This window comes from Hippocampus guttulatus, chromosome 2 (assembly GCF_054856545.1).
Source record: "Hippocampus guttulatus isolate MCC_2025c chromosome 2, RoL_Hgut_1.0, whole genome shotgun sequence".
Taxonomy (NCBI): domain Eukaryota; kingdom Metazoa; phylum Chordata; class Actinopteri; order Syngnathiformes; family Syngnathidae; genus Hippocampus; species Hippocampus guttulatus.
In genome coordinates this window covers 33596807-33624341 of record NC_141262.1, presented here as the reverse complement: position 1 = coordinate 33624341, position 27535 = coordinate 33596807, and the positions used below count along the sequence as shown (strand labels likewise).

General features: G+C 41.9%; 3 protein-coding genes across 4 annotated transcripts; 1 reads left to right on the top strand and 2 right to left on the bottom strand.

The window, feature by feature from the left end:
* Positions 1–999: 999 nt before the first annotated feature.
* LOC147209789 (LON peptidase N-terminal domain and RING finger protein 3-like) lies at positions 1000–12999 on the bottom strand. The gene is made up of 12 exons (XM_086105797.1): positions 12261–12999; positions 8142–8260; positions 7921–8043; positions 7498–7614; positions 7119–7332; positions 6968–7052; positions 6766–6880; positions 6467–6588; positions 5170–5328; positions 4922–5084; positions 4690–4839; positions 1000–3796 (listed from the first exon to the last, which is right to left on the bottom strand). Exons 1-12 carry the CDS (start codon positions 12937–12939, stop codon positions 3614–3616), a joined length of 2229 nt encoding a protein of 742 aa, XP_085961923.1. The 5' UTR covers positions 12940–12999; the 3' UTR covers positions 1000–3613.
* A 3387-nt stretch (positions 13000–16386) lies between these two features.
* Positions 16387–19441, bottom strand: commd5 (COMM domain containing 5). 2 transcript variants are annotated; one of them, XM_086105795.1, is made up of 7 exons: positions 19230–19441; positions 18964–19124; positions 18078–18106; positions 17943–17993; positions 17338–17433; positions 17176–17251; positions 16387–16654 (listed from the first exon to the last, which is right to left on the bottom strand). In XM_086105795.1, exons 1-7 carry the CDS (start codon positions 19348–19350, stop codon positions 16553–16555), a joined length of 636 nt encoding a protein of 211 aa, XP_085961921.1. In that variant the 5' UTR covers positions 19351–19441; the 3' UTR covers positions 16387–16552. The 2 variants fall into 2 exon arrangements, with proteins under 2 accessions (XP_085961921.1, XP_085961922.1); XM_086105796.1 differs by lacking the exon at positions 17338–17433.
* Positions 19442–19506: 65 nt separating this feature from the next.
* Positions 19507–27508, top strand: fam199x (family with sequence similarity 199, X-linked). The gene is made up of 8 exons (XM_086105794.1): positions 19507–19581; positions 20108–20314; positions 22480–22699; positions 23154–23312; positions 23395–23556; positions 24558–24741; positions 25004–25107; positions 25186–27508. The coding sequence occupies exons 2-8, from the start codon at positions 20121–20123 to the stop codon at positions 25357–25359; spliced, it is 1197 nt and encodes a 398-aa protein (XP_085961920.1). The 5' UTR covers positions 19507–19581; positions 20108–20120; the 3' UTR covers positions 25360–27508.
* Positions 27509–27535: the final 27 nt, after the last annotated feature.

Below are 27535 nucleotides of genomic sequence, written 5' to 3'. Positions count from 1 at the left end.
CTTTATCTTAATTTCAATCAGGCTCTTGATTTTTTTACACTCTTCAAATCAAATTCGACTTGTTTTGACATTTGACACCCCCCGCCCCAAAAAAAAAAGGCATTTTTTCATGCTGAAATTTGACAACAAAGCCAAAACCCTCAAAAATGAGAATATTTTACAATGATATTTTTTGTAAATTTGTGTAAACTGAGGGTACCCACGACACAGTGCAGGTGGTTTTGGATCCCCATGTACTTGATTCAAGGCTGTCAGTGCGACTGGCACACGTAATTTAAAGGGAATGGGAGGAGCCGCTTTAATTGGTCACGATTGATGTCGGCTGTGGTTACTCTCTCAGTGGCACTCACCTCCCTCTCTGAGATTTGCCAGCCATTGCTGCTCTGCAAAATTACCAACAGCCCTGCAACTGGCAACCATGAATACAGGATGGACGTGATGTAATATTTGACATCAGGGGCGTTTTTACAAAATCATGCAACAGTCACCTTCAGACAGCGAAATAAAAATGGGGGGGGGGGAATACACAATGTTTCCTTTCAACCATGTTCAATGATAAATTGCATTCATTACAAAATGTCATTTTAAATAGCAGTTAAACTTCTCTTCTCTTCCTTAAATCAGACAACAGCGGAGGTTATAAATAATTGATAGAAACTAATGATGCAAGCAGTAATGTGAACTGTTCCCATTTAGGAAGCGAAGCCAACCTTGTAGGAGACAAACAAAGGAAACACCACACTTATTGTGCAAGAGGAACACACTTTTCACCCCACCCCCCACCCCCCACCAAACATTGAGGCGTTCTCTGTATTTTATAAGGATGACACTGAATTTTGAACTTTCCATCACATATACATACAATGTTACACTATCTGATTTTGTAGGGGCAATATAAACGACATAAAATTCAAGGGGATCGTTATACATTTGGAATCAGGATCGGCTGTTATTACAAAATGTAGGACTGCTGATTGTGATTGCTACACAGGCGAACCATTAAGGAGAGATTTGCATTTTTATTGCTTGATTTTTTTTTCATGCGCATGTTGAGACTTATAACATTGCCAATTTGACAGTACAAATCACATTTATGATGACATTTCAATGGAAGCATTTTTACTTTTATAAATGTGCTTACATTTGACTTACATAAAAAAAATTAATAAAGCTACATACAACTCCTTAGCCTTTTTTTTTTTTTAAATCTACTTCAAAACAACAACAACAGGGGTAATATTAAACCTTCTCTAACTTGGTCACTATCCATCTGTGTTTTTGCAGCACTTGAAATACCATCAAAGATTACTTGATGTGTTTTTACAAAAGAGTTCATTGAATAAATCCATTCTTTGTTTGAAGCTACTATTTTTTTTGGCGCGTGTCTGTTTTCTGGAATTCCGGGGTGATTGTATTGCAACATGCCAGACGATCAACATTAATCCAATACAAACTGGTTGATTCAGTGTTGGAAACAGAATCTCAATTAAAAACACATGGAATTTGTCAAAAATGACCACAGCATAATTAAGGGAACCCCCAAATTGTGCACACAACATTCTACCATATTCCAGTTTCTACATAAAAGGAAGAGGTTCAACTTAAGGCACTAGAATTGCTTGTCAATGGAAGATCATTTGTTTCATTTTCAGACAAAAACACCTCTCAAGATTCACCTTTTAGGCTTACAAATGAAAACATGGGCTACCTTACTTTTTTTTCCATTCATTCCAAGTTGTTGGAAAAGTATTATTGGAATCATACTTTGTGGAAATACACTTTGGTTCAGGAATATGTTGACAATGTTTTTACACTGCATGTGTAAATTACATTTGACTGAAAGCGCTTCCCTTCTTAGCCCAACACAGTTTGCAGAATTATGCATGCAAAGATTCCAAAAAATGTTGATTTCAACATAAGCTTCTCTTCTTTTCCCCGACTGACCCCTACAATGTTGTTTTGGGGAATATCAAGCTGCTGACATACAAAATGAGGTGATTGATTCAATGTGACATCTCTGTACTATTGCATATGCCATCATGAGAACCTGTGAAATTATTTCTCCGGCAGTACCTAAATAACAGAAAATCCTAAGCAAATGTGTGTGTGTGTGTGTCTATATATATATATATATATATATATATATATACACACATATATATCTATATCTATATAGATATATAGATATATATATATATACATATATATAAAACGTTTGGGTTTTTTTAAGGCAAAGTTCTCTACTGTCCAAAAACGAGACCATAATCAACACGGCATCACAATTTCTCAAAAAATGTATTTTTTAAGAATAGCCAAAGTAATAAAAACAATTCTATGGCAGGTATATTTTCTCTATTTTATGTGGAAGTACCAAATAAATCTGAATCAACACTGACCTAAATCATCATACGTCAATGTGGGATAAAATATATGGTTTAGAGTAGAGCAGCGATGTGAGCCTTTTTATGATTTTCATCCAGGGCATTTCCCCCAACAGCGTGTTTATGTTACCTGCTGTTTGTAGGTATGAAATACAAAAATAATCCCGTGGATAATCTTTCGAATAATGTAAACAAAGTCACTGCTTGAATAAATAATGAAAAAAAATAAATAACGGAGAAAAAAAAGGTAAAAATGCCACACATTAAAAAAAAACAACAACAAAAACACGAGAGTATTAGAGTCTAATCAATTCAAAATAATCTGTCAAAACAGATTACAAACTAGCAAAAAGCACACTTTTTCTGTGCGCTACTACAATGTGTGTGTTTTTTTTTTCATTGAACGCAATATTTTCTCAATCATAATTCACTGGATTGCCGTGAGTTCGTTTACACAAAAAGGAATACGTTTGGTCTCTCACAGAATTCATAAGTACACTTAGATATCGAGTGCTTCACAAACGTAATAGACCAACACTTGAGATTTCTTTTATCTTTCCTCGTCCCGTTCAAACTTTTCAAATTCACGGAGGTGACCGAAAATGAAAGCACTAAAGCACTTCATGATGCTACTAATGCTTGCTTGTATTTATGACAGGTAGTCTAATCAATTGATGAAGCACTGTAAATACATATACGCATATATTAGGGGCTTTTTAATTGACTTTACGGCTGTTTTGATAGGTAACTCACTCTGAGGAAGAATGTTAAATGGATTGCATTTTTTTTTTTTTCATTTTTGTCTATTACCTCAGAAGCACAGCAGACTCCAAAAAACGAGAAGTGCCATGCAAAAAAGGCCAACGAACATCGACTTCCATGCCTCCAGGTGGCATCTGGAGCCAGGTGGAAGGTTGTGCGCATTAGCGTCATGTAAAATGTTACAAAGGAAGACGATAATCCTCATCAGACAACAGAATACACATCTAGATGTAAAAAGTCCGTCTTTAGATTGGAAGATTAAAACAAAGAGGGGCTGGTTTGTTTTCCAGAAGGTGTGAAGAGCCCTCGGACGAATGGAAGTTGAATGTCACGTGAATGAGTTTGTTTTTATGGATTGCGCTACAACAGGGAAGGTGCCATCACATCAAGAGAAAGTCTCAAAAGGAAGAACAACGGGTCGACTGCTCGTCCGTGATTGGGGGCAGGTTGTGGGGGTCGGCCGGGTGGGACTATGACCTGTGGCCCACGGCGTGTCCCCGATGTCTGCTGCGGGACATGAGGAGCAGCACTTTGCGGATGCCGCTCAGGCGGTCTTTCAGGGAGGTGATGGCAAGGAAAGGCAGCTGTGCTCGGCCCTCTAGTGGAAGAACAGCAAGTAACCACCAACACCATGATGGACCATTTGGACTCGCCTGAAGACGGCGAGGGAGAAAAGTAGCATTAGGGTTGCAAAAGGGTGGAAAAACTATCACTAAATCTTCCATGGCAAATTTCAATGGGGAATTTCAGAATGATTCCAAACTGTCCGTGTGAATGACTTGACGTCATGAGAATTAAAAATGAACTCGGAACTGAGCGCAGTTTATGGAAAAGGAGAGCGCTATCCTATTCAGGCATGACTATTAGGGTAGGGCGGATACCGATATCAGGTACGGGTGTTGGGCTGATCCCGACCTTATTTCAATGTATCAGGTGCCAATACATACCACAGATACTTAAGAAGCCCTTTTGTGGTCGCTCTACTATCAGGACGCACAGTAAATGACATGCAGGGCAAACAGAACGTTTTCCGTGTGAACCGAATCCTTCTCCATCCTCTCATGTGCTCATTCAGACGCAAGGTCTAGGACTATATTCATCCATTTTCGAGGGTCGCGGGCGTGCTGGAGCCTATCTCAGCTGTCCTCGGGCCTGGAAGTGTGTGTGTGTGTGTGTGTGTGTGTGTGTTTATGAGGTTAACAATATTGCATAGACTACATCGTTAGCGTGTTGCTCTCCAAATGTGTAGATTCATTTGGTATGACGATTTTCCACATTGGGGTATTTCAATACACATTTTCATTGACTGACAATTAGAGACTGTAATATACAGAGTGCTAAAATCACTTCTATATATTCCATACAATATTTCAAACGATGGTTCAAGAAATGTTTCAAAACTAAATTGTGGCTTCCTTTGGATTTAGTGAACGCTGTATTTAACTGATTGGGTACCCGAACTGAACCTAACTCAGAGATAAGTCCTGCAAAACTCAGTAGGATCGTTTTTAGGTGTGAGATCACCGGTCGGGAGGATCCTACATACCTGAAGTTCGGAATCTTTCTCGGGTATGGGTCCAAAGTGCCCTTCAATGCGTTCCTTCTGCTCCGTTTTCAGGGAGTTGACCCAAACAAGGGCCTGGTCGTACACCGTGTCATGTAACGACTGCAGCTCCCCCACCGCCAAGCCCTCCACCTAGGAGGGATTGATCAATTCATTCGAGTTATCCAGCCCTTCAAAAATCTCAACGATCAGCTTCAGTTGCCCGCCCGCTGACCTTGACGTCCTCCAGGTACTCAATGTCAGCTGTGTTGTAGCCATCTCTCTCGCTGTGTTGGATGACTTTAAATCTGCGCCTGCCGATGGTGTCCACCACCGAGCGCCCGTCCGAGAAGAACGTCACATCCCGAATCTCCAACAGGCACCCGTAGTCTGCAAAGCTGGTCAGGAGGAGATGGGGGATGAGGGGTGAATATTACAAATACCGGAAAGCCACACGAGAGGGACAACGTCTGCCGCACCCACCCTTTGAGGTCATCCTCCAGACACATGCCAAAGCAGTTGGTTCCCGTCTCCATGCATCGGCGAATCATCAGTCGATAACAGGGCTCAAAGATATGCAGCGGACAGGGCACGGTGGGGAAGGCCATGGTGCACACAAATATAGGCACGTTCTTGTGGAGGCTGAAGAGAGAGAGAGGCAAAGAGGCACGTGAGTTGAACGCCGCACGGGCAGATTTTGCATGTCAGGGGAGGGGGTTTGCGCAACCTTACAATTGTGGGACCTCTCAAACATAAAAGGAGTTTTCAGTTGAGATGTGGCCCAGTGGTGTTTGATATGACTACACACGCAGTTTACTCTGTTATTTATGATAAAATGTGCAGGGCTGAACAAGTTTATGAACATGAACCAAAAGGGACCATCCAGCATTAAGGGGCGCTTTCCATGCAGACATATTTCCATTTCAGTGCGCTCTCGACCTTTTTTTTTTTCGATTTGGAGAAGGAATGAACCCAAATTTGGCCGGGCCGCTGGGCATCTCCCAAGTCAGAAATTAAAGCCCTTCGCAAGGTTATTATAGTTAAACAACAAACCACTCCTCATTTGACAACTGATCAAGAAATAATAATGTCCTTTAGAGTTTTCACTTCACAGATAACCATTTTGCTTAAAAGCTAAAAATGCGTTGCTTATAAGCAATGCTGTAAATTTAGGGCATATGTAGCATAAACCTGACATCAAGTGGTGATCAGATAGTAATAATAATAATAATCCATTTTGTGTACTCAGTCTTCAGCAATTCATATTGAATAAGAAGAATGACAGCATCGGCTCCAGTATGGCGGATTGTCAAGTCGTTCGTCTGCCTGACTGATTTCGTATCGCTAACCAACTGGCCTTTGGCAATAAAATACTGCTTTAAAAATACGGACCTATATAACAAGAGATAAGGTTAATGATTCCAAATAGATTTTGTTAGCTCGGGCCTCCGGCTGGTGATACTTGACACGTGGCGTCATGCGTATCGCGGAGGTCAGCGAGTCATCTCGACAGATGAGTTACAGTGGGGCGGGAGGTCAAACCGCAGCGCTGGTTATGTCAGTCCGACAGCAAGGGCGTGGCCAGGGCAGAGGGAAATCGTCAGAAATATTCACCCCCTGAGAGGAAAAGTTCCCCAAGTCCAGAGCCCGGAGATTTTATAGCATGTTCAACATGTCATAATTGAACATATGAAGGTAAGGCTTGAATGGACACGAAGGGAGAGCGTGCGGTAGTCTAACAAAAAGTTATGTTCATGAACAGGAAGTTGTAAATGCTTACTTGGAGAGCTCGGCCATCTCCTCGTTGTGAATTTTCTGTCTTTCCATGAGCTCAGACGGAAGATACCTCGCGATGAGGTTTTCCATTAATGTGGTCTTGCAGTATTGTCTTTGGACCAGGTACTGTGGAGGCATGGAGATCATTCAGAGGTTAGAAGAGGACGACAACAGCAAGATCGATCAATCTATCTAGCAAGGTAGCTGTCTCGATTTTCTGAGGTTTAAATGTTGAATTCAAAAAAATATTCCACAGAGTGTAGGAAAGAGAGTTTATTCAGAGCAAACCGGAGGTTCACATACTTCTGACAGTTCTTCTTTGCAAAGTGGACACTTTGGGTTGTGGTCCAGACATCTCTTGAGACACTGGAGACAGAAGGTGTGACCGCAAGGCGTCGTCACCGGCTCGTACAACAATCTGGGGACAAATATACAAAACTGCCCTTTAGCATATGTTCTGCCTGGAACCAAATGCAAGTGGCCTTGGATGTATGGAGCACCTCACCTCATGCAAAGAGAACATTCCAGATCCGTTGGGTCCAAACGGTCCCCAACTGCAGAACTTAACAGATCGTTTGTCTCCGCCGACTCTAAAAGATGAGACATGAGTTGCAACACTTCACTTGGAATTCAATTATTAGCATGTGTGCGCTCACCAGACTTCAATCTTTTTTTGGCATCACTTTTCCCCTCTGCTCCCGGCTCCTTCTCCCACTCCTCCTTTGTCATCCTCCGCTTCCGTTTGTATGGAAGACAGCGGTCCATCTTCTCGTCCTCTTGAACTGTGACCTCACTGCTATCCAACCTCCCGCTCGCAGGAGCACCGGGAGTCTCGCTCGACTCGGATGACAGCGGGACAGGGCCGAGGAGCTGAGAGAAGCGCCACCGAATTATTACACGATGTGCTCCTTTTTTTTTTTTTTGTAGACAGGATACCTGCACCGTGGCGCAAATGCCAGTGGATTCTGATTTTTGCACCGAGGCTCGCTGGACTTTTGCCATTTTAGTTAACCGGCATGCTAGGCCTCCTCTTACCTCAGAGGGTGCATTGATGCTCTTCTTCATGCGCCCCCTAGTGGACAGGATGTTGGGGATATCCCAGATGTGTTCAGGCACCTGATTTGTCACGGGAGCCAAGAGGTCACAAAGGAGCTGAGGAAGCAATGAGGACAGAACACGCGTAACGAAATAAGACGTTGTTATTTACGGCAACGTCTTGAATAATTCGCTTGTCGGGTTAGTTAGGGGGTGGCTTTTAATTTGCCACATATTCATTGGGCAAAATGTGTAGTCTGCCTTTGTGTAGAACAGCGCCACGTCCCACTGAGTCGTTTCAAATCATCCAAACAGATGGCAACTGCGTTAATCGGAGCACCTTTGATCTGACAACGTCAGCAATTTCAATCAATCGAGTGATGAAATGAATGAATAATGCTGTCCAAGGCAGTGTGGATATACCTTGTTCGCTTCATTCCTGGCCAGTCGACAGTCAGGCTCTATAGAAAGACATAGAAGGTATTCTCGCAGTGCTTCCTCAGTCCTGCCCAGTGACATCAGAGCCTGTGCCTTACGAATATGACCCTGGAGACATAGAAGTCGTTGCAAGAAAATGATCAGGAATTAATTCATTCAAAGAGAAACAAACAAACAAAAATCAAAGCCAACATTATTGGTTGTACCTTGGACCACAGAGGCATGAGTCTGCAGGCCACCTCAGCATCTCTCAGCGCCTTTTCATAGTGTTTGAGATTGGAGTGGATCTGGGAGCGGTTACTGAACAGAATGTGGTCCGTGGGTGCTGAAGAGTACAATCACATCACAATCACAAAAAATGGAAATCGAGAAAGTGAGATGTTTTCGTGGTGTGTTTTGCCAAGCCAAACGCGTGATTTTTAAAAAAAAAATAAAAAAGAATCTTCTTTCTTACTTTCTGAATTGAATTCCAAAGATTATTAGCCGGTCTATTAATTCATGCTCAAGTATTGCAAATACATTCAGAATACAAAGCAAGTCATAAAAGCCAAAGATGTTTGCAAAGGCTAAAACCTAGAATTGTACTTTTGATGTCACATGAAAATTATCATTGAAAAGAGTATTTATTTGTGTTCAATACCATGTTTCAGCATCTTTCGTCTACTGACATGAAAACTATTTCACAATGACAAGAATGTTTCCACTGCATCTACAATATGGAATATGAAACTGCATGTAAAGCCAGTGACTTGTGGGTTTTAAGTTATGTGAAAGAATGACAATTTCAAATAGATTCGGTGCCATGTTACAAAACGCCTGCCCTACAAAACCATGCAGCACTATCAAGGTCACCCACATTCTATGTTTCATAACCACTCAAACTTATGCAAATATCACATTTAGCCTAAGGAATAAAGACGCCGGCGTTAGTACGCAGCCAAGCTACATTTTAAATACATTTAAAAAGCAGCAGAAAAAAAACAACTAAGGGGAGACGTGGGCATGAACGCGCGAGCAGCGTAAGATAGTATGGACTAGTGGTCCTCAACCTTTTTTGTGTCACGGACCAGTTGAGGCAAGTACCGGTACATGTGGTTCGCGGACTGGCTTTAAAATTGAATGAGATGTTGGCGGGATGTCGGCCCATGTCACGACTTTGGGTGGTAGCCTCCCAGCGACTCCAAGTCCCCCCCCCCCCCCCCCCCCCCCGGGACATGGCCTTCATGAGGTCGCGATCCTGCATCACTTGCGAGACCTCTTCCATGACCATGGTCTTCCTCTGCCCCCAGCCTGCACGGCTGACTTGGACTCTTCCCGGGTCTCCTTGTGTTGCAGTCTGGAGATGGCTTGGTCCACTTCCTCCTGGGCCCTCCACTTCCACCCGCTACAGACGGTCACCGCTGCACTCTTCGCTGCTTCGTCTTCGGACTGCCTCAGCTCCCTGATGAGGCCAGTATCGGCCCCAAATTGACACTTGATCTCAGTACTCGTCCATCCCAGCTATTAATGTCAGCGATGTACCGACAGGCAAAACAAATAAGGACTCTTCCAAGAGCTGGCAGACGGTACATAATTAACCTGTCTATCCACTTTTTGCAACATGTTTGTTTGCTGGTGTGACTGGAGATTTTTTTCGGATGCAAAACAAGTCCTTTGGCTCAGTGAAGGTCTGACAACGCTGAATTAAACAACACTTATCATCATTCCTAAAAGCCGGAACACGGTCTTACTTTTATTTTGTGGTTATATCAGCCTGCCTGGTGGACCATTTCAGAAACAAACTTGGCCTACTGAGCATTCCTAGTGGTGACCTGAAATAATACCCTTGACCTACATATGTGTCATTCTCCGATTACACAACGAATGAGCCAAGGGGGGCGGTGACGCGCTTATGCAATGTTTGGCCCACTGGCCCAGCCAACATGAAGCTTGTTATCCAACACGTGGAGACGCAGTGCGCGTCACGTCAGTGCGTGCGCGCGCGCGCACACACACACACACACACACACACACACACACACACACACACACACACACACACACACACACACACACACACACACACACACACACACACACACTCTCTATCTCTCTCAATGGAATGTTGCAGCATAAACGATAAGGACAGGACACCAGAGATTTATATATATATATATATATATACTGTATATATATACAGTATATATCTCAGCTTAAAAGAATAAATAGTTTAAATATCGGCTCTTAATGTAGTGGGGTTGGAGGATGATATAGTGTATACAATCGCAAGTTTTGCCATTTTCTGAACCCTTTGTCACTTCAGACGGTGAGGTGATTGGCAGTCTCAAAAGCTCTGAGGCGTTTAGTGAGCCTCATTCAAGTTAATGGGACTGTGAGCTCCTGAAATTGTTTCCTCCAAGTTTCAATGTTAATAATCATTTTTCTTTTAAGAGTTGAGGAGACTTCGAATGGTTCTGTGTTTCTGTATTTTATGGCGGCTTTCAATACCGGGCTTAAAATTGGGCTGATAAATATCGTGCATCCCCAAATAATAACAATAATACGATTTAGAGATTAATTTATTCCGGACCAAACCACTCATTGTGTCATAGACCAAAAACAGAATTTTGCAGCGTTCTAAATCAGCTGTAGCTATTTGATGCTCTTTTGAGGAATTCCAGTAAGAAGACTGTTGCAATTATCAAGTCTACTGGAGATAAAAGCACGTATAAATTACTCTTGGTCTGCTTGGAGCATGCAACCCTTCAATCTGGATATGTTTTTCGGCTGGTAAAAGGCTGTTTTGGTGATTGATTTGATATAATTGGTGGCGCACCAAGATTTCAGACTTGGTCTTTGGTTTTGAAAGACAGTGACTCGCGGTGTTTTCTAACGGCAATCCTCGTTTTGTTTTGGTTTGGTTTACCGGAAAGCCATTTTGGTACATTCAGTGGTTAATAATCTGCTCGAGACAGTGATGTTGATTGAACTGCTGTCATTTTGTGGCATTGATAAATATAGCTTTATTTCATCTGCATCACCGTGATAGCTAACATTGGCGCTCTGAAGAATTTTCTAAAAATAATAATAATAAGTCACTTGAGTGGAGGTTGATTACAGGAGTTCATAATATAGGTATAGTTTATTTATAGTTTCAAAGAAAAAGACACCACGATATCACCAAAAAAAAACAAAAAAAAAAAAAAAAAAACATCACACTACCACCATAGTATTACCGTCATGTGCAAAATTATTTATGGTATGCATTAGGACTGAACAATTAATCAAATTCATTTCGACAACCAAGTGTAGTAAAATGCAGTTTTTGAATTGTAAAAACTCGAGGAAAAAACGGCCTTATTTCTATTGGTCATAGGCTATTGAATGTATTTATTTATACAGTGTCTCGAATAATTTCAGTGCTTAAGAAGTTCATGTGTAAACATGACATTTTGGGCACATGAAAAGTTGAAGGGAAAAAGTCACAGGTTGTTTTGCATTGTTATTCTAATCTTATTTATGATTTATTTATGTTTACGCTGCACAGGTAGAGTTCTGTGAAGGTGTGAATGTTTAGTTGACGGCAAGTCAATGTTTATTTAGTAAGTTAACAACTCTGATTTAAGTAGGTAAATAAACTTGTTTTTCGTTTTAACTCATGGATCATTTGGCTTTTTTTGGCATGAGACTAAACTACAAGACCAAAACATTTATATCAAATAAATCTAGCGCTGCGATTAACCATTACTTAAATAGACAATTATTTGGTGATGAATCATCAAATCAAAAACAAACTTTTCTTAATTTCCCATAGCCTTCTTTAGAAAAATACACTATTTCAAATTAGTCCAGAAAAATGCACAAACATAAAGTGATTCTGATTAAGTTACAGGTTTGGTCACGTGTCAGCAACTTGGCAAAAATGTTGATAATTGCTTTCGAAGGTAAAAGCAGGTGCTTGCAGTTGTGTGGTTTTGATTCGCCACAAAGATAATCGGTCTGTTTTTATCTACAGAAATGAGAGACTATTTACTGGTAAGAGGTTGAAATTCCAAGGATTTGGACAATTTTAAATGAAGCAAGGTCTCAAAATGATAAATCGATTATCAAAACATTTATCGCTTAATAATAATAAACAATTTGTTGGTGATTAGTTGATTCATCATTGCACCTAAAAATAAATCTGACAGTACAGATGAATTTATTCCTCTTTTATGTTCCAACTACATGGGAAAAGGACCTCGAAAGAAAATAACTGCAATCGCAAAAAATCAATCAATCAATCACAATTGTCTTATTTTGGGAAATCAATTTGATTCGAAAAATATATCAAACACAAGACTTACATATCAAGATGGCTTGGTTGTATTTCTTCAGAGCCGCTTCCACCTTCTTCTGCGAGTAGAGGCCGTTGCCCTCCAGCCGCAGCTGGCCGGCCCGGTACACCCTCGGGAACCATTTGGCCAGCAGGTTGCTGAGGACCACGTTGACCCTGTAGCTGCGGACTGCCACTCGGGAGCTGAGCCTGCACTCCTTGCACACCACCTCCTTCTCCTTCTTGTCCCTCTCCAGACACTTTTTACAGAAGCAGTGTCCGCACGCCAGAGTGACGGGCTCGAACAGCGAGCTCAGACAAATCCGGCACGAGAAGTCTTCGCACCCGCAACCTGTGGCTGGGCATCCCGCCGCCTCCGCGTCCTCTCCCCGGTCGCCGCCGCTGTCCAGCCTGGTGATGGAGGTCAGGTAGTCGACTAGGTTGTCCAGGTGCGCGGGTCTCAGTCTGTCCATCTCCGCGGCTTGCCGATAAGCGACGAAAGCCTCGGCGAATTTCCCCCCGAAAGCGAGCGCGTCCGCCCACCTCACGGTCAGCTCCTGTCGGCTCTCTCCATCCTCCAAAGCCGCGAGCTGGCATTCGTAAATATCCGCGGCCAGGTCGAAGTTTTTCGCCCGGAAAGCTTCCGCGGCGAGCTGCAGCATACTCTCGCTCTCTGTTCCCATGGCGGCCGGCTTGTTGCAGGAGCTCATGTGCGTGGAGCATCCCCGCTCAAGTTACGCGTGAAATGTTTGCGAGGAAGCACTGAGTGCCTCCACGCACCTTACGTCACATTCAACAGAGGAGGGGGGGGGGGGGGGGGTTCACCAGTTACGTAAAGTTGTCACGTGACACCAGTCAGCCGTTCTCATTGGGCAAGAGCGTGAAAAAAAAAACTGTTACAAAACAATAGGCCATGTAACACTTCCAGAACGGGAGTGTCTGTGGGGCAGCAGCCGCTCTAACCTGCATCCTGGACTCACTGAACGACATATAATAATGCCCTCCAATAACCCAATTGTTTTTACATATGTTATGTATTAATTTGCTTTTTTTTGTTTGAGTCACGAGCGTCCTGACACTGATTTCTGTGTACAACCAGCCAACAAACCAGGACCACATACGTTCATAACCTGGTTCCTTTCAATTGAGGTCAGTTGGAAGTTTGTCCTCCACTTACTCAATGAACCCATGAACTCAAGTTATTCTTTTCAGGTTATTCATAACTGCCGCGTCCAGTTTTAAACAATTTGCATTTTTTCAATGGATTAACAAAAAACAAAGGTCAAGCCAATAAGGGAAGTTTTAGGGTCAGAGGCAAGATAGATTCAAACATTTTGTACATTTGATCACTGTTTCATTCCCACATTTATCAAAGAGAAGCATAATGCTTTTTGGTCATGGACATCCAATCAGTTTGCTTGTCAGTAGCACCAGAGGTGGACACTCTGTCAGTACTGACCAAAGGTCTGTCAGTCCGTCACTGACTGACGCCCAGTTTGGTGGCTAATGACAAATGACAGAAAACAATTTTTAAAAAAAAAGAGGAGAATCAGTGACTATACTTGGGTTGCTTCCAGGGGAGCGGAGGGCCTCATTGTCCTCTGACAGAAAAGTTTGAACTTCGCTAGTCAATCCGAAGACCTGTGGTTGGGTTGGCTGCTAAATCTCGGTTGCCATTCTCCAAGCCACGCTGGCTGATGTTACTGTTCAATTGGTTTCCAGATGAACGGGCTCCTGATTCCAGCTGTGGCCAATAGGGCAATGTCAGGACAGTAATTTGGGGTTTCCTGTCTGCAGATTCATCACCAGATACATGGAAATTGTTCAAAAGCACATATTTTGATATCATCATGGAACAGAACAGCTCATTTGACATTCTTAAAAATTGGGATTTCTAAAAACAAGTTAAGAAAAATAAATCTAAAGCAAAAAGTAGACCTCAATGTCAAGTTGCTTCCCAGAAGTCAAATGATATGGGTGTATCGATGGAGCACCAGATTAATTTGCGCACCGCCAGGGAACTTGTTTAGATCTCCAACTTTTTTTTTTAAACAATCTTTATTGAACAAGTCAGGATACAATTCTCAGTAAACAGAAAACAAAACGAACATGTATCTCCAACTACAAATGCTGCATGCTCGCTGGGTGACCCCAATGTCATTGGGCGTCGCCGTGGAGGAGGAAACGTTTTCCTCCTGGGAGGTGTTGTGCCGCCGTGGCCGCCTCAGAGTAATAATATAATAATAATACATTTTATTTATAAGCGCCTTTCAAGACACCCAAGGACACTTTACAATAACAAAAAACACAAAACAATACGGGTTGAGCAGTGCAACATGTCCAGACAGAAATATGCAGAGGGAACACTGATTTTGAAAAGAACATACACAATGAAGAGACACGAGATGTCCACATATTGGCAACTACCAATCAGAGGAAAGCTCACGTCACACCTATGGGCAACCTCGTCTTCAGTGAACTGGACGTGATTTAAAATGTAGCAATCCATGCAAGTGTATAAGCAACACAAGTATGACAAAACATTCCATGGATGGTGGATGTGTTTGGTGAGTAAGACACTTTGTAGTCACTTACATGAACTTTGGTCAGTCATTGCATGAGTACTTGCATAAGAACAAAAAAAAAAAATACTCCTTGTACTATATGGTGTACATCATTTGAGCTGATGGTCATGACTATTTAATGAAAATATCTAGAAGTGCTTTTTAATTTCATATTAAAAGCCTGAAACTAAAATGCACAGTTTGATAATTGTGGTGAAGTCGTTTTCATCCAAATTATTTTGATTCTACGACATTATCAGCATCACCTTATGCAAATCAGCTCTATTTCCCGCCGTTTCGCAATGAAGCTGTTTGGTAATCTGGAAGCTGTGGGTGTGATTATGTGTTTCGATGATCTGTGCCCGTAGTAACGGATCACATAATATAGGTCGGCCAGTCTAGCCTGTGAACTCAATCCCTCCCATAGACATTAAGACTGATGGACATCCAGCAGATACACGCAGACCCCCTGACAAACTGTTACTGACGCAAGTAAAATGAGAACACAAATGATTCGTCTAATCCAGGGGTGGGCAAACAACGGCCCGCGGGCCGGATCCGGCCCGTTGTTTTATTTAATCCGGCCCGCCTAAGATTGGTGCACAATTAAGGTTTGATTGCATTCATTTCGTTTGGACTTGTAATGACAGGTATTTCAACACCGGTTGGCGCAGTTACTTCAAGTTGCAGAGCACAGGGAGGGAGGCGAAGACGAAGAAAGAGGGAGAAAGTAATGACCATGGAAGGGAAAGTGATATGTATCTGATTAAACGAAGCGGGTAACAAAGTACGAAACATTCAGGAGACGCCTGGAGTCGGAAAGACTCAAATCTACGAGACTTTGAAAAACAAGGAAGCGATTCTTACTCAGTCCGATTCTGGCGATTTCCATGCTCAGAGTGAATTGCTTGTGGCTCGAGTAAATGAACATTTCCTAGAATGGTTTGATTGTTATCATGTTAAAAACTTTCCGCAAACTGGACCGCTAATAAGAGTCGGAGAGCAGTCAAATGTGTAGAGCGTGAACAACAGGGGGGTCAGTACACATCCTTGAGGAGAACCGGTGCTGAGTGTGATGGTGGAGGAGAATGTTACATTATTACTGGCATACAAAGACATTGTGCTATCTTCTTTATTTTCTATTTCTAACTTTTGGCCCGGCCCTCCACAATATTTTCTGCTTCTCATTTGGCCCCCCCGGGAAAATAATTGCCCACCCCTGAGTCTAATCCAAGAACACAGATGCAAATATTGAAGGGAACTTGAGAACATAAATTCCCAGCAATATTGTATTATGAAAGAAAGAATTTCTGTAATACTGTTATATTAATAAAATGTGGTTTAATTTGTAAAAGGTCATGTTCAGAGTGACATTCAAAATGAGTCATGTTTCAACCAAAACAAAAAGTCATGCTCATGTTCATTCTTAGACACACAGGTGTTTTTGTTTCGGCTTTGTTAAAGTTATATTGACCACAAGACACCAGGTAATGCACACATGCTAATGACACCCCAAACACACACCGCATGGTCCTATATGATCACGACAAGATCTGCATCACCATCATATTATCCATCAATCAAACCATCAAGTAAAGTTTGCATTTGTTTTAATAGTACAGTGCCACATTACATTGTCTAGGTGTACCTAATGTTGTGTTTGGTTAGTGTACAGAATGAAGAGGTAAGAAGCAAGTCAGAAAAAGGAAATCAAGTTCTCTTAACACTCTTGGCGCTGTCATCAGTTCTGGAACATTTATCAGTCTTGGATCCTAAGAATACTCCTCTTCTCCAGATCATTCATCTCTTTGAGGATCAGAGCCACGTTGTAGCGCAGCTCCTGGAATTTAGCGGGTGGCACCTGCACAGGAAAACAATAACATGTTAGTTGATAAATGTACACATCAGACATTGATGCTCTGCTACTATTCTGTAACCTGGTTGAATAACACTTGGAATTGGGTGCTGCAGCACAAGCCTTCAATTCATGCATCAGCCTCCAACCTGAACTGAGGAGCCTTGAATGGAGTGTGGCGCCCCCTAACGACCAAAGTATCTTACTCATTTCGAGAACGCTTGGGTTTTAGTTTTCAGACTTGGTGACAGTAACAATTTATACAGTACATTATATTACAGACCGTTCTATAATGGCGCACAAGGGTTAAGCAGTTTATAAACTGTATTAAAATGTTGCAACTTGTACTGCCTTACGTGTGTACATGCATTTGTTGGGACTGCTATTCATTGGAAACAATGATAATACAATGCACATTTTGATATTGCTGAATTGTTTCCATAGTAACAACGCGGTTTATTTTACTGCGCATGGAATATGCCCAAATTCCAGATCAAATTTAAAACAAATCATCCAAGTACGCGTACCTCAAATTGGTGAAAACTTCCATCTGAGAGTTTCAGGTGCATCAAGACAGAAGGCTGCAGTGCTCTCGCCAATGAGCTGAGGAGACACAGGCGTCAAATTTACTCTCCAAGACCCACAGCAGAAAAATATATGTAAGCTGTTTAGCCTCCTTTGCAGTCTACCTTGTAGAAATGGCAACATCCACTCTCCATTTAAATTCATGTATTGTAGGCAGATGGGGATCCCTCTGAGAAGTTGCCGCTTCTAGAGTTGTACGGCTACAGTTGTTCAAGCGAATGGTATTAACACAAAATAAATAAATTATGTTGACATATTAAGAAAAACATGAAGACATCTGCTGCGAGTCTAGGTTTAGGTTGTCACTGAGTTTTCTTATGTGAGAATGACCGAAGGTGTACATCACAACTGGAACTGGAGCATCGCCCTCAGAGTCCAGACCTCAATCCCACCTATGAAAATGTGGAGGGAGGCTATGTAGCACAATCAGTTCCAGTCATACTTTCCCGTCTCCTGTGGTGTCCCTCAAAGGTCTGCCCTTGTCCCAATTATGTTCAATCTGCATATGCTCTCTGTGGGTCATGTCATCAGCCAGGAAGGAATAGCTCTTCATTAGTAGGCTATGACACATTACGCTTTACAGAGGAATAAACCATAACTTCTCAACAGTTGCTCCAACATCTGCATTACCACAAATGTATTTGTATTATTCTTGACAGGGTGATAGGCAAGAGAAGATGCAACAAAAAACTGAATTGTAAATACACACCGATTTCCAAAAACCACACTGCAGAAATCTGTGATAAAGTCTTCTGGTATCCTGGTGTCAAGACAATAAAGTTACAAACAGTAAGGAAAGTCGAAGCAATACATCCACATGGTGTAATCAAGTCTTGATACTAGCCTCAGTTCTCGAAGATCTTCTTTAAAGGCCTACAAAGGGACATAAGTATTATGAGACAGTTGCTTTCATAGTTGAAACACAACTCTGCACCAAATATAAAGTTTAAAAAAGTTCACATAAAAACAATCTGCAAAGGGAAAACATGCATACTCCACAAGAAAGACTGGAGCTGAGATTTGCTAGACCAGCATGACTGTGAGGTAGATGTGCTCTCCACTGTGAACTGACAAAAATCCCTTCTGATGTTATTGTAAGAGGCACTTTTATTGTTATTTTGTTACTCAAAATATTTCCAAATACGTACTGAAAACAAATGGCAGTAGTATTTGGATGTACAATATCATTTATGCATTCTGGCACTATTTCTTCTCTTAATTACTACTGTAAGCATTATGAGTCACGTCTGGAAAAAAAAATTAAAAAGTGACATTAAAAAACGGTCACAAATCAAATGGGATTAAAAAAATCCTTAATGGGACAAGTTTAAGAGATGTGTTGTGGAAATCAAATGGTGTAAATTATATACAGTACAGTGGTGTAAAATACCTGTACATACACAAGAACCCAAACAGAAGGAGACATACAAATAAAGGTGGAATTCAGGATTTTGATATACAGTTTTGTGGACCTCAAAACATCAAGAAAAAGAACAAATCAGGGAAACAATAATACAGTAACACTAATAATGTATAAACATCATTTAACATTTAGTGTGGATTTGAAAAACGTTCAGTTTTAAAAGGTCAAATTTACAAGCGTCACTAAATAATTCTGACCGCACAGAAAACGTTGTTTTTTAAAAATTGAGTACTTAAACGTTTAATCCATCACATTTTGAACCAGAGGTGTAACCCGTAATAATTTTCAATAAGGAAAACAGGCTCACCTCCTGTTTAAGTAATGACTGCGGTATCCGAACAGCCTCGGCCAACAATCTGTACATTCCAGCCACAATGTGACTGAGCCTCTGCTGGGGAAAGACACTGTTCTCTGCGATTGACTTCATAGTGTCCCTGCAGTCTTTCCCCTCTAGGGCATTCACCACAGCTAAAAATACAGAATGCACAATCAAAACACAGAATTTGCTTGCATATAAATCAACATGGCATCTATTTCCTAGTACTCTCCAATGACTATCAACGAGCAAAGTACCTTTCAGTAATTTTCGAAACATCTCTTGCTCCACATCCTTTAGGTTTTTTGACATCGACTCGATTTCAGGTGGTATTCTGCCACCCAGAAAGCTGTTGTCCTTTTCTTGGGTCAAAGACATTCTTAAATACTGGCTTCAATGTTGTACTTAATAGCCTCTAAACTGTAATAACAGTCAAGTCAGTCATGTTTTCTTTTAGAGTAAGTGACAACTTCCGCCTTACGTCACTTGATTTTGTGAACAGTAAATCTCGCGATGATTCATTTCTCTCGCGTTGGCGATGGAACTCGTCGGTGGGTAGGATTTGCAAATGGAGGTCGCGGAAAAAGCTTAGACATTGAACGACAATAGGTTGGTGTTTTCTGTCTGAGTATTTCCTCACAACGATTTAATGTGTAGTTAATATGTTTAGAAATACTCCTAGGTCAGCAATATCACTTTGGTATAATTTGATGGCTTTGTCAACGCCCCGTTGGCATTTAGCAATAGCAGAAAGCTAACGATTATGGCCAGCGCTGTGTACAAACAACACGTTATGATTTACTGATAAAAACAATAGCTCACCGAAAATTATACTATCGACAATATTGATATGTCGTTCTATTATACTTACTGAATGGCTGTAGATTTGTTTTAATGGATCTTTAAACGGTAACGTTAAAAGAGCAATTTACACATATGGATATAACGTATAAGCGGTCCTGTAAAACAGCTGCTTAGCGTAGAACAATTATTGTCCTAAAGGTCATTATGATGAAATTTCTCAATTGATGATGTAGCTATAATCAAGTAGGATGAATATTCGAATGAAACTTAATGCAATGCTTCTTGCAACATGTTTGGCGGTATATATTGACCATGAATATTTTTTCCTCAGGTACATTTACACCATGTCAGACTCTCTTTATGAAAAGTTTCTGGCCCCAGAGGAGTATGAGAAGTTTCTGGCCCCAGAGGAGCCGTTCCCTCTTCTCTCCCAGAGAGCCAACCTCAGCGATGTGGGGACCCTGGACGTCAGTGATTTCAGCTGTCAGCTCTCATCCTGTCATAGGACTGACCCCCTACGCCGCTTCCATGGCAACAGGTGAGTACAATATTGTCAAGGGAACCTCGTGAAGATGTGGAACTCTTTATGCCCTGGAGGAGCCCAGGTTAACATTTAAGATAAGATAAGAAAACCTTTATTAGTCTCGCAATGAAGAAATTCCCGATTCACAGCAGCAAAGTTATGAAAGGAAGAAGTAGAACAACAAAATATAGGAGCTGCTGGAAAGGCAGCCACTCACGCGGTGCCATTTTGAAGTCAAAATAACAAAAATAACACAACACAACACATAGGACACAGACAGTCGTGCAATCTTCACCACTTTACTTTTACTTTGTTGTCTGAAGCAGTTATAGATGAAAGAGGAGAGGATCAAAGTGTCCTTTCACCAGTGGATCAGAGACGTCATGCTGAAAATGTGCACACGTCTGCTACAAGCTAAGTTTTGAAAGCAAACACGAAGCTGTAGCGTCCATTGACGAAAAAGAGATTGGCTCACATCTCCTGTCCCATGTAAATCCACTTCAATTCCAAGCCGCGACTCCCAGTTCCACATCCGCATCGGCGCTCCGCGCTAACGCTCCTTTCTTCTCATCGTCGGCTCCTCAAGCCTTACATCCATCCAGCTGCAGACCGTTCAACAGCACCGATCTCTCCACTGAACAAAGTGGGGCTGTGAAAAATGCTGCCCATAACAGGCGCAAGACACAAGCGCCCCGGGACTGTCCAGCAACGACAGTCAAATGGCGCCGACATTCCTCCCAGGCAAAAACAGTGCTGGTATACCCATGCTGCCGAGAAGGCGCAACCACCAAGCACAGAGTTTCCTCCTTGATGAATGTCGTGGCCAGAAAATGCTGAAAAAAGTCCACATCAGGTCTACACGACGTAACAACAAACACAAAGTCACAAAACAAACCAAAAAACAACAAAAAAAAGCAAGGCTCATGAGAGCACTTGCCGACGGCTGCCTACCCGGCGCCATCTTGACTTCAAAGCATCATTATCAAGAGACACTTCAATTTCGCTGTCAATAATGCTTGAATCAGAATGCCCCTGACTCCACTCCAGCAATGTAGACACCCAATACATTCTATATTTATTGTTTTTTTATTTTTTAAATATAATGCTAACAAATTCGTATCAAAATTGTTGTGGAGCAATGTTGTCGTCTCTCTTATAAAATATTACTCAACTTTATTCATCGAGCACTTCAAAAACAACTTTGCCTGCGTACAAAGTGCTGTACATGGCGTACAAATTAGACATACAAAAATAAAGATTGTTGGAAGCACAAAAACAGCAAAACACGATCAAACAGTAAAACAATGCCTCGTCTCATGCTAAGTCAAAAGCTACAGAATAAAAACGTGTTTTTGGGCAAGTTCTAATAATAGACATGGGGGGGGCTTCCATAACATGTAGGACGTCATTCCAGGAGAAAGCATCCTTTTTACTCAATGGGATATACAGTGCTAATGACAGTCAGAACGACCGTCATTCGCATAGCAGGAAATGCCATGCTTTTGTAAGATGCAACCCATGGCCAGCAAATACAATGAAAACAACAAGGGCCCCTAAAGTGAACCCTGTGGAGCACCATACCATAGTCGGGTCGAGTGGGACTGAGAGCAACCATGGCTAACACACAAAAAAAAAGAAACATTTTTTCTAAAACCTCACACACTAAATAACAAAAGAGGACCCTGTTTGTAAATAAAGTATGCTAGAATGCAAAAGAGGAACAGTACATTCCTCGTAAATGTACAGTTGTCAGTCGTCAGTGCAATCAAAGCTCTCGTAATAAAACGGTTTCTTAGACTGTTGGTTCTAGCTTTGAATGTCCTGAAGTGTGTGCCAGAGGATAACTGCGAGTGTCCAGGATGGGTCACTGAGGATCTAAGTTGCCGTCTATTGCAGCAAAAGCTGCAGAGTTCCACTAAGAAATGAAGCAAGGGAGCTGGCAGTAATCCTCTCTCCTGTGGTGGTGACCCATTGGACCACTGAAAAAACAAAAGCACAGGCAGCATGTTGTGTGGCGCATAGAAATTCAGGAAGTAGGAATGGATCTCCATCATAGATCAACGGCCCTCTGTATTCCCACTTGAAGCCTTGTACATGTATCATACTCAGCTTTTTTTTTTCGCCATTCCATTTCTGAAGACTTCCCACTTGAACTGATACCTTGACTTATTGATCTCCAGGTGGAACCTCACTTCCTGTGGCACAAGCGTGGCAAGCTCCGAGTGCAGCGAGGAGCTCTTCTCTTCTGTATCTGTGGGTGACCAGGATGATTGCTATTCCCTGCTGGATGACCAAGAGCTGACGTCTTTGGACCTCTTTCCCGAGGGCAGTGTTTGCAGTGATGTCTCCTCCTCCATCAGCACCTACTGGGACTGGTCAGATAGCGAGTTTGAGTGGCAGGTTGGTTTGTGGCACAAGAGCTTTGTCAATGGTTTTAACAAAACTATGTAAAGGGGTCTTGTCTCGTCCCGGGAAAGAAATATGTGATGGTGTAGATTTAAATGAACAGATTCTAATGAACAACCACTCACGATGGACGGTCATTGCTTCTTCTTTAAAGATCAGGTATGAAGTAAACTTGGCCACCAATCTTTTGAGTAATACATAGAGCTAAAACTACTTCAAGCATACTTTACCATAGCAATTCACTAAACAACGAAAATGGTTATGTCCGGGAAGATGTATCCCTAATGCTACAATATGAGTAAATGAAAAGTCCACACCTACTTACAGTCCATGTCTAAGAATGGTCAGGGTTTTTTTTTAAATATGTGATAATCCGGTTACCGTGTTTGGCCTTGTTGGAGGTCTGTGTGCATTGCTAAACTCCTCACATTCTTCATCTGTCCTCCAGCTGCCAGGAAGTGACATCACGAGCAACAGTGATGTTCTGTCTGACATCATACCGAGTATCCCCAATTCACCTTGTTTGGTTCCCAAAAGGAAACCAAAGCCCCACCCTCACCGTAACCTGGATGAGTTGCCGTGGAGCGCGATGACCAATGATGAACAAGTAATGCTACTGAAACCTGGCAGATTTGTTCACATGTCAGGACACCAGCAAGTGGCACACCGACACCTGCTTTGTCTTTCAGGTGGAATACATCGAGTACCTGAGTCGCAAGGTCAGCACAGAGATGGGCCTGCGAGAGCAACTGGACATCATTAAGATCATCGACCCCTGTGCTCAAATCTCCCCCACGGACAGCGAGTTCATCATTGAGCTCAACTGTCTCACTGATGAGAAACTCAAGCAGGTGGGCCACGAACCACTGCCCTATAAAATTGGGATTCTTTTCATTTTTGTGTCATAGGTGCCATTATGGTAATAAACACCAAACTATGCACCAGTTTGGTGTGATGTTAGAAGGTGGAGTAACTAAACATTTTCCCTTTTATAGCACCATCAATATTTAGCACAATGCAACTTGCCCACTAGAAAATACCCCCACTCCCTCAAAATTACAGAAAAGCGATTGTCCATTTTTACAGGATTGTTTGATTTTCAGCACAACAAGCATTCGCAAGTTGTGGTGTGGTGTGAAAATATCTTCAAACTTTGAATAACCTACTGGGCCGATCAGTAGTTGAGAAAGCAAATAATCAGTATCAAAGATGCCATTTTAACTGTTTAGGAGAGGACGTTTCTAAAGGAGTGATTTAAAGTAGAACATGTTTTCTTATTGTTGAAATCCCATTACGGTGGGCCAACCAATGCAAATGAGCTAAAAATAGAAATAGTCACCATTGTAGGACAGTGTTTAATCTTTTCTGCAATATTTCAATCCATTGAGAAAAAAAAACCACAATGAAAATCCAGTGTCGCTAAAACATTGCTGTCTATTTCAAAAAAAGAAGTAATTTCTCTGCCTTTTTTTTTTTAACCATCAAGTAACGAGGTTCATATGTAACGACTATTAACTGTTGTTAGAAATGCCCAAAGGGAATAGAAAGGGGGAATATTATTGTATTGTTAGTAGTAGAGCAAATCATCACACCGCGGCTGGGCAGTGCTTTGTTTATATTCATTTTGTATAATCAATTTGGCTAAAACAATATAATGTTGACGTTGATCGGGTACGATGTAATTCGTGGCATACCCGGGCAGTGTTCAAGTACAATTTTTCCCTTGACTGAGTAACTGTAGAGAACTATCTTGCCCACCATATAAAAAATCTTACATCATGATGAGGGCCCTAAGAAATGAATGAAGGATTTGGATGTAAAAAACGTTGGTGCGTACACGCGCCATCCCCAGGTACGTAGCTACATCAGAGAACACGGTCCGAGGCAGAGGGCCAGCAGCACCAGGGAGGCTTGGAAGAGGAGCAGCCACAGCAGCGCCAGCGCGAGCGGCGTCAGCGGGGCCAGCAGCAGTAACGCCAGCATGGTCAGCTCGGCCAGCTCCTCCACCAGCTCCGCGGCCTCCAACTCTGTCGCAGGTATGGTCGCCACCGGGGTGCCCCAAAGGACTTCTTGCAATTTGACTGCTTTGTGTCAGTTTAGGTTTTTGCAATATGAAAGAGTTTGGGCTTCAGATTCTTACAAATACAAAAACACACCCCAAAAAACTCTTATTCAATTTTTTTTTTTTTAATCAGATTTTGACAATTGAAGTTAAGCAATGTTCCTGGTAACATTTAACCCATTTTTAAATTAGTCAAGCTTTTATATTAACACGTTTCCTGTCGTGTTGTCCTCCAGGTGGAACAGCTTCTGCCTGCAGCGGAAGCAGTGTTGCTAATATTAGCAGAGCCCACAGCGATGGCAATCTTTCCAGCGCTGCCGAACGCATCAGAGACTCCAAAGTAAGACTGCTTTTTTTAATACGCCGACCCAAATGTATTTTGCTAAGCGTCTCTAGTCACCTCCTCGCCTCTTTATAGAAGCGTTCGAAGCAGCGCAAGCTCCAGCAGAAGGCTCTGCGCAAGCGTCAGCTGAAGGAACAGCGTCAGGCCCGCAAGGAGCGTCTGAGCGGCCTGTTCCTCAATGAGGAAGTGCTATCGCTGCGGGTAACCGAGGAGGATGACCACGGGGACGACCTGGACATACTCATGTGACACCAGTGAAGGAATCGGTGCTCCCTCTAACGCCTACTCTTGCCACTGTAGAGCTTAGCATGCTTACTTAGTTTAGTGTCAGACAACACCACCCTTTGACTTTGCTGTTACAAAGATCTTCGATGAGCGAGTGATAAACATGGTCACTTTGACAGGGTTTGACGACTCCTTCCAAAACGTGGGGGATATTTGGGCTGACGTAACATTTCAGCATGGAACTAAAATGCACTTTAACCATGTAGGTGGACTATTAATTCTTAATGTGTCCCAAATAGGGTAACACAGTTAAACCCCCACGCATTTCCCCAAAAGAAAATAATAATTGTGCAAAAACAAAACAAACAAAAAAAAAACCCATCGCCCTCTACTGTTGACTGAAAATGACATCAAGGTGTCATCGCAAACTTCACAGTTCACCTGTTTTCTGGCTTTGATCTCGTGGCGTTCACAATGCAAACCTGAGGGAAGATTGACATTAATTTCATTGGACAGCAGAGGACGGTATAAGATAAACTGGCAGAGTTCTGCGATGAATGAAAATGGATGGATGGATTCATCTGTGCGATTCTTATTCCTCCCACACAGTTTTAATCAAATGACCATGTATAATTGGAAAGATTTTTTTTTTTGCCATGATGTCCCTTTTAAGAGCAAAATTCAAAACAGGCCTTTGACCCACAAATCGAAATTGTGAATTTTGCCGTTCAGCTCCCTGTACCAGATCCACAAGTTGAGCAAAAGTAAGGATGTTAGATCCCACTTTTTTTTCCCAAGATAGATACCAATATGAATACTGTATTCACTCTTTGAGTCTTCACCGATACCAAGTACAGATATTTGTGCTTCTTTTGATCTATACAATTTTACTGATCACAATGGAACATTTTGATAAAGATGATGATTCACCAATGTGCCAATCTGCTGCAGTGTAGCACCAACAACTGCTAAGAAGTTACTTGACCTCTGTGTCCCCCCCCCCCCCCCCTTGCCTTAAGTCTCAGTGGCTGGTATTGGCAGCCTCCGTGAGTACCCGATACCTTAAAATAAGGCCAGTATCGCCTAATGCCGATACCTGTGACCACTACTCGCCCATCCCTAGCAAAAAGTACTGAACCATGAAACAGTTTGACACTTCGAGATAACCAAATTAAGCTCACTGGTAAAGGTTACTGTGCATTTTGGATTCATCCTGAAATTTCACTGCTCAAGTCCAACATTTATGTGAGTTAATGTACATCTAAATTGGGCTACTGTAAGTTGAGAAGCTTGGACATTGTAGAAGCTGAATTTAGCTGCGCTAAGCTAACCCGCTGCTAACTGAGACTTCAGGACAGAAGCGGACTATGCTGAGCTGGTGTGCGCTGATCTTCTAGCTTCTGGTTCCATTCCATCGTCAAGGCTTAGGTGGAGCACTGAACACACTGCATGTTATCGCCAGCGCCTCCTCTATATGATTCAGTAAACTTCAGCGGTTCTCCTTCTCCCCGACAGCCGTTAACCAAACGTATGTGTGCTGTAAATAAATGCATATTTACTGCCTGTTTCTGCTTATCCCCAGCGGTAAAGGTTTAATTCAGTGTTTTCCCTCTCCCTTTGTGTGTATTACAAGAGTAGTGGCGCTATTGAAATTAACCATATTTTTAATCATAGTTAGACTCGTTTTGTATTTGTTTCAACCTGGTTTCCCTCCTGATAGCACTCTGAATGTAATTCTACCACGCTCAGTGAATGAATTGACGGTCTCCTGCAAGTCTTAGGACAGGTTAGTGTGCTCATATCCTAGACACAGCTGCCATGGTTTCAGATTTCTAACATCAGGCTAGTAATAACTACTGTTTGATGTACAATGTTTTTTTTTTTGTTCTCTCAACTTCTACTGTGATGTGTTGAACCACTTGTGATGTGTTGAACCACTTAACAGCCTTGATACTTTATCATATACTCTAGCTTTGGCTCTCACCTCCCTTGAATTTTTTTAAAAATTGCAATTCTTTTCAATGCAGTTATATATATTCTGTAGTGTTTTAGTAGTAAAATTCTATTTTGGAAAAAAAAAGTCAGATAATTTTGAAAAGAAAGTAACAATGTGATGCAGTGAAACTGTAAATAATCTTTTGCTGATTATAACATTAAAATTATGAGGAAAACATGTTAGCTGTACTGTACTTGTTTTTAT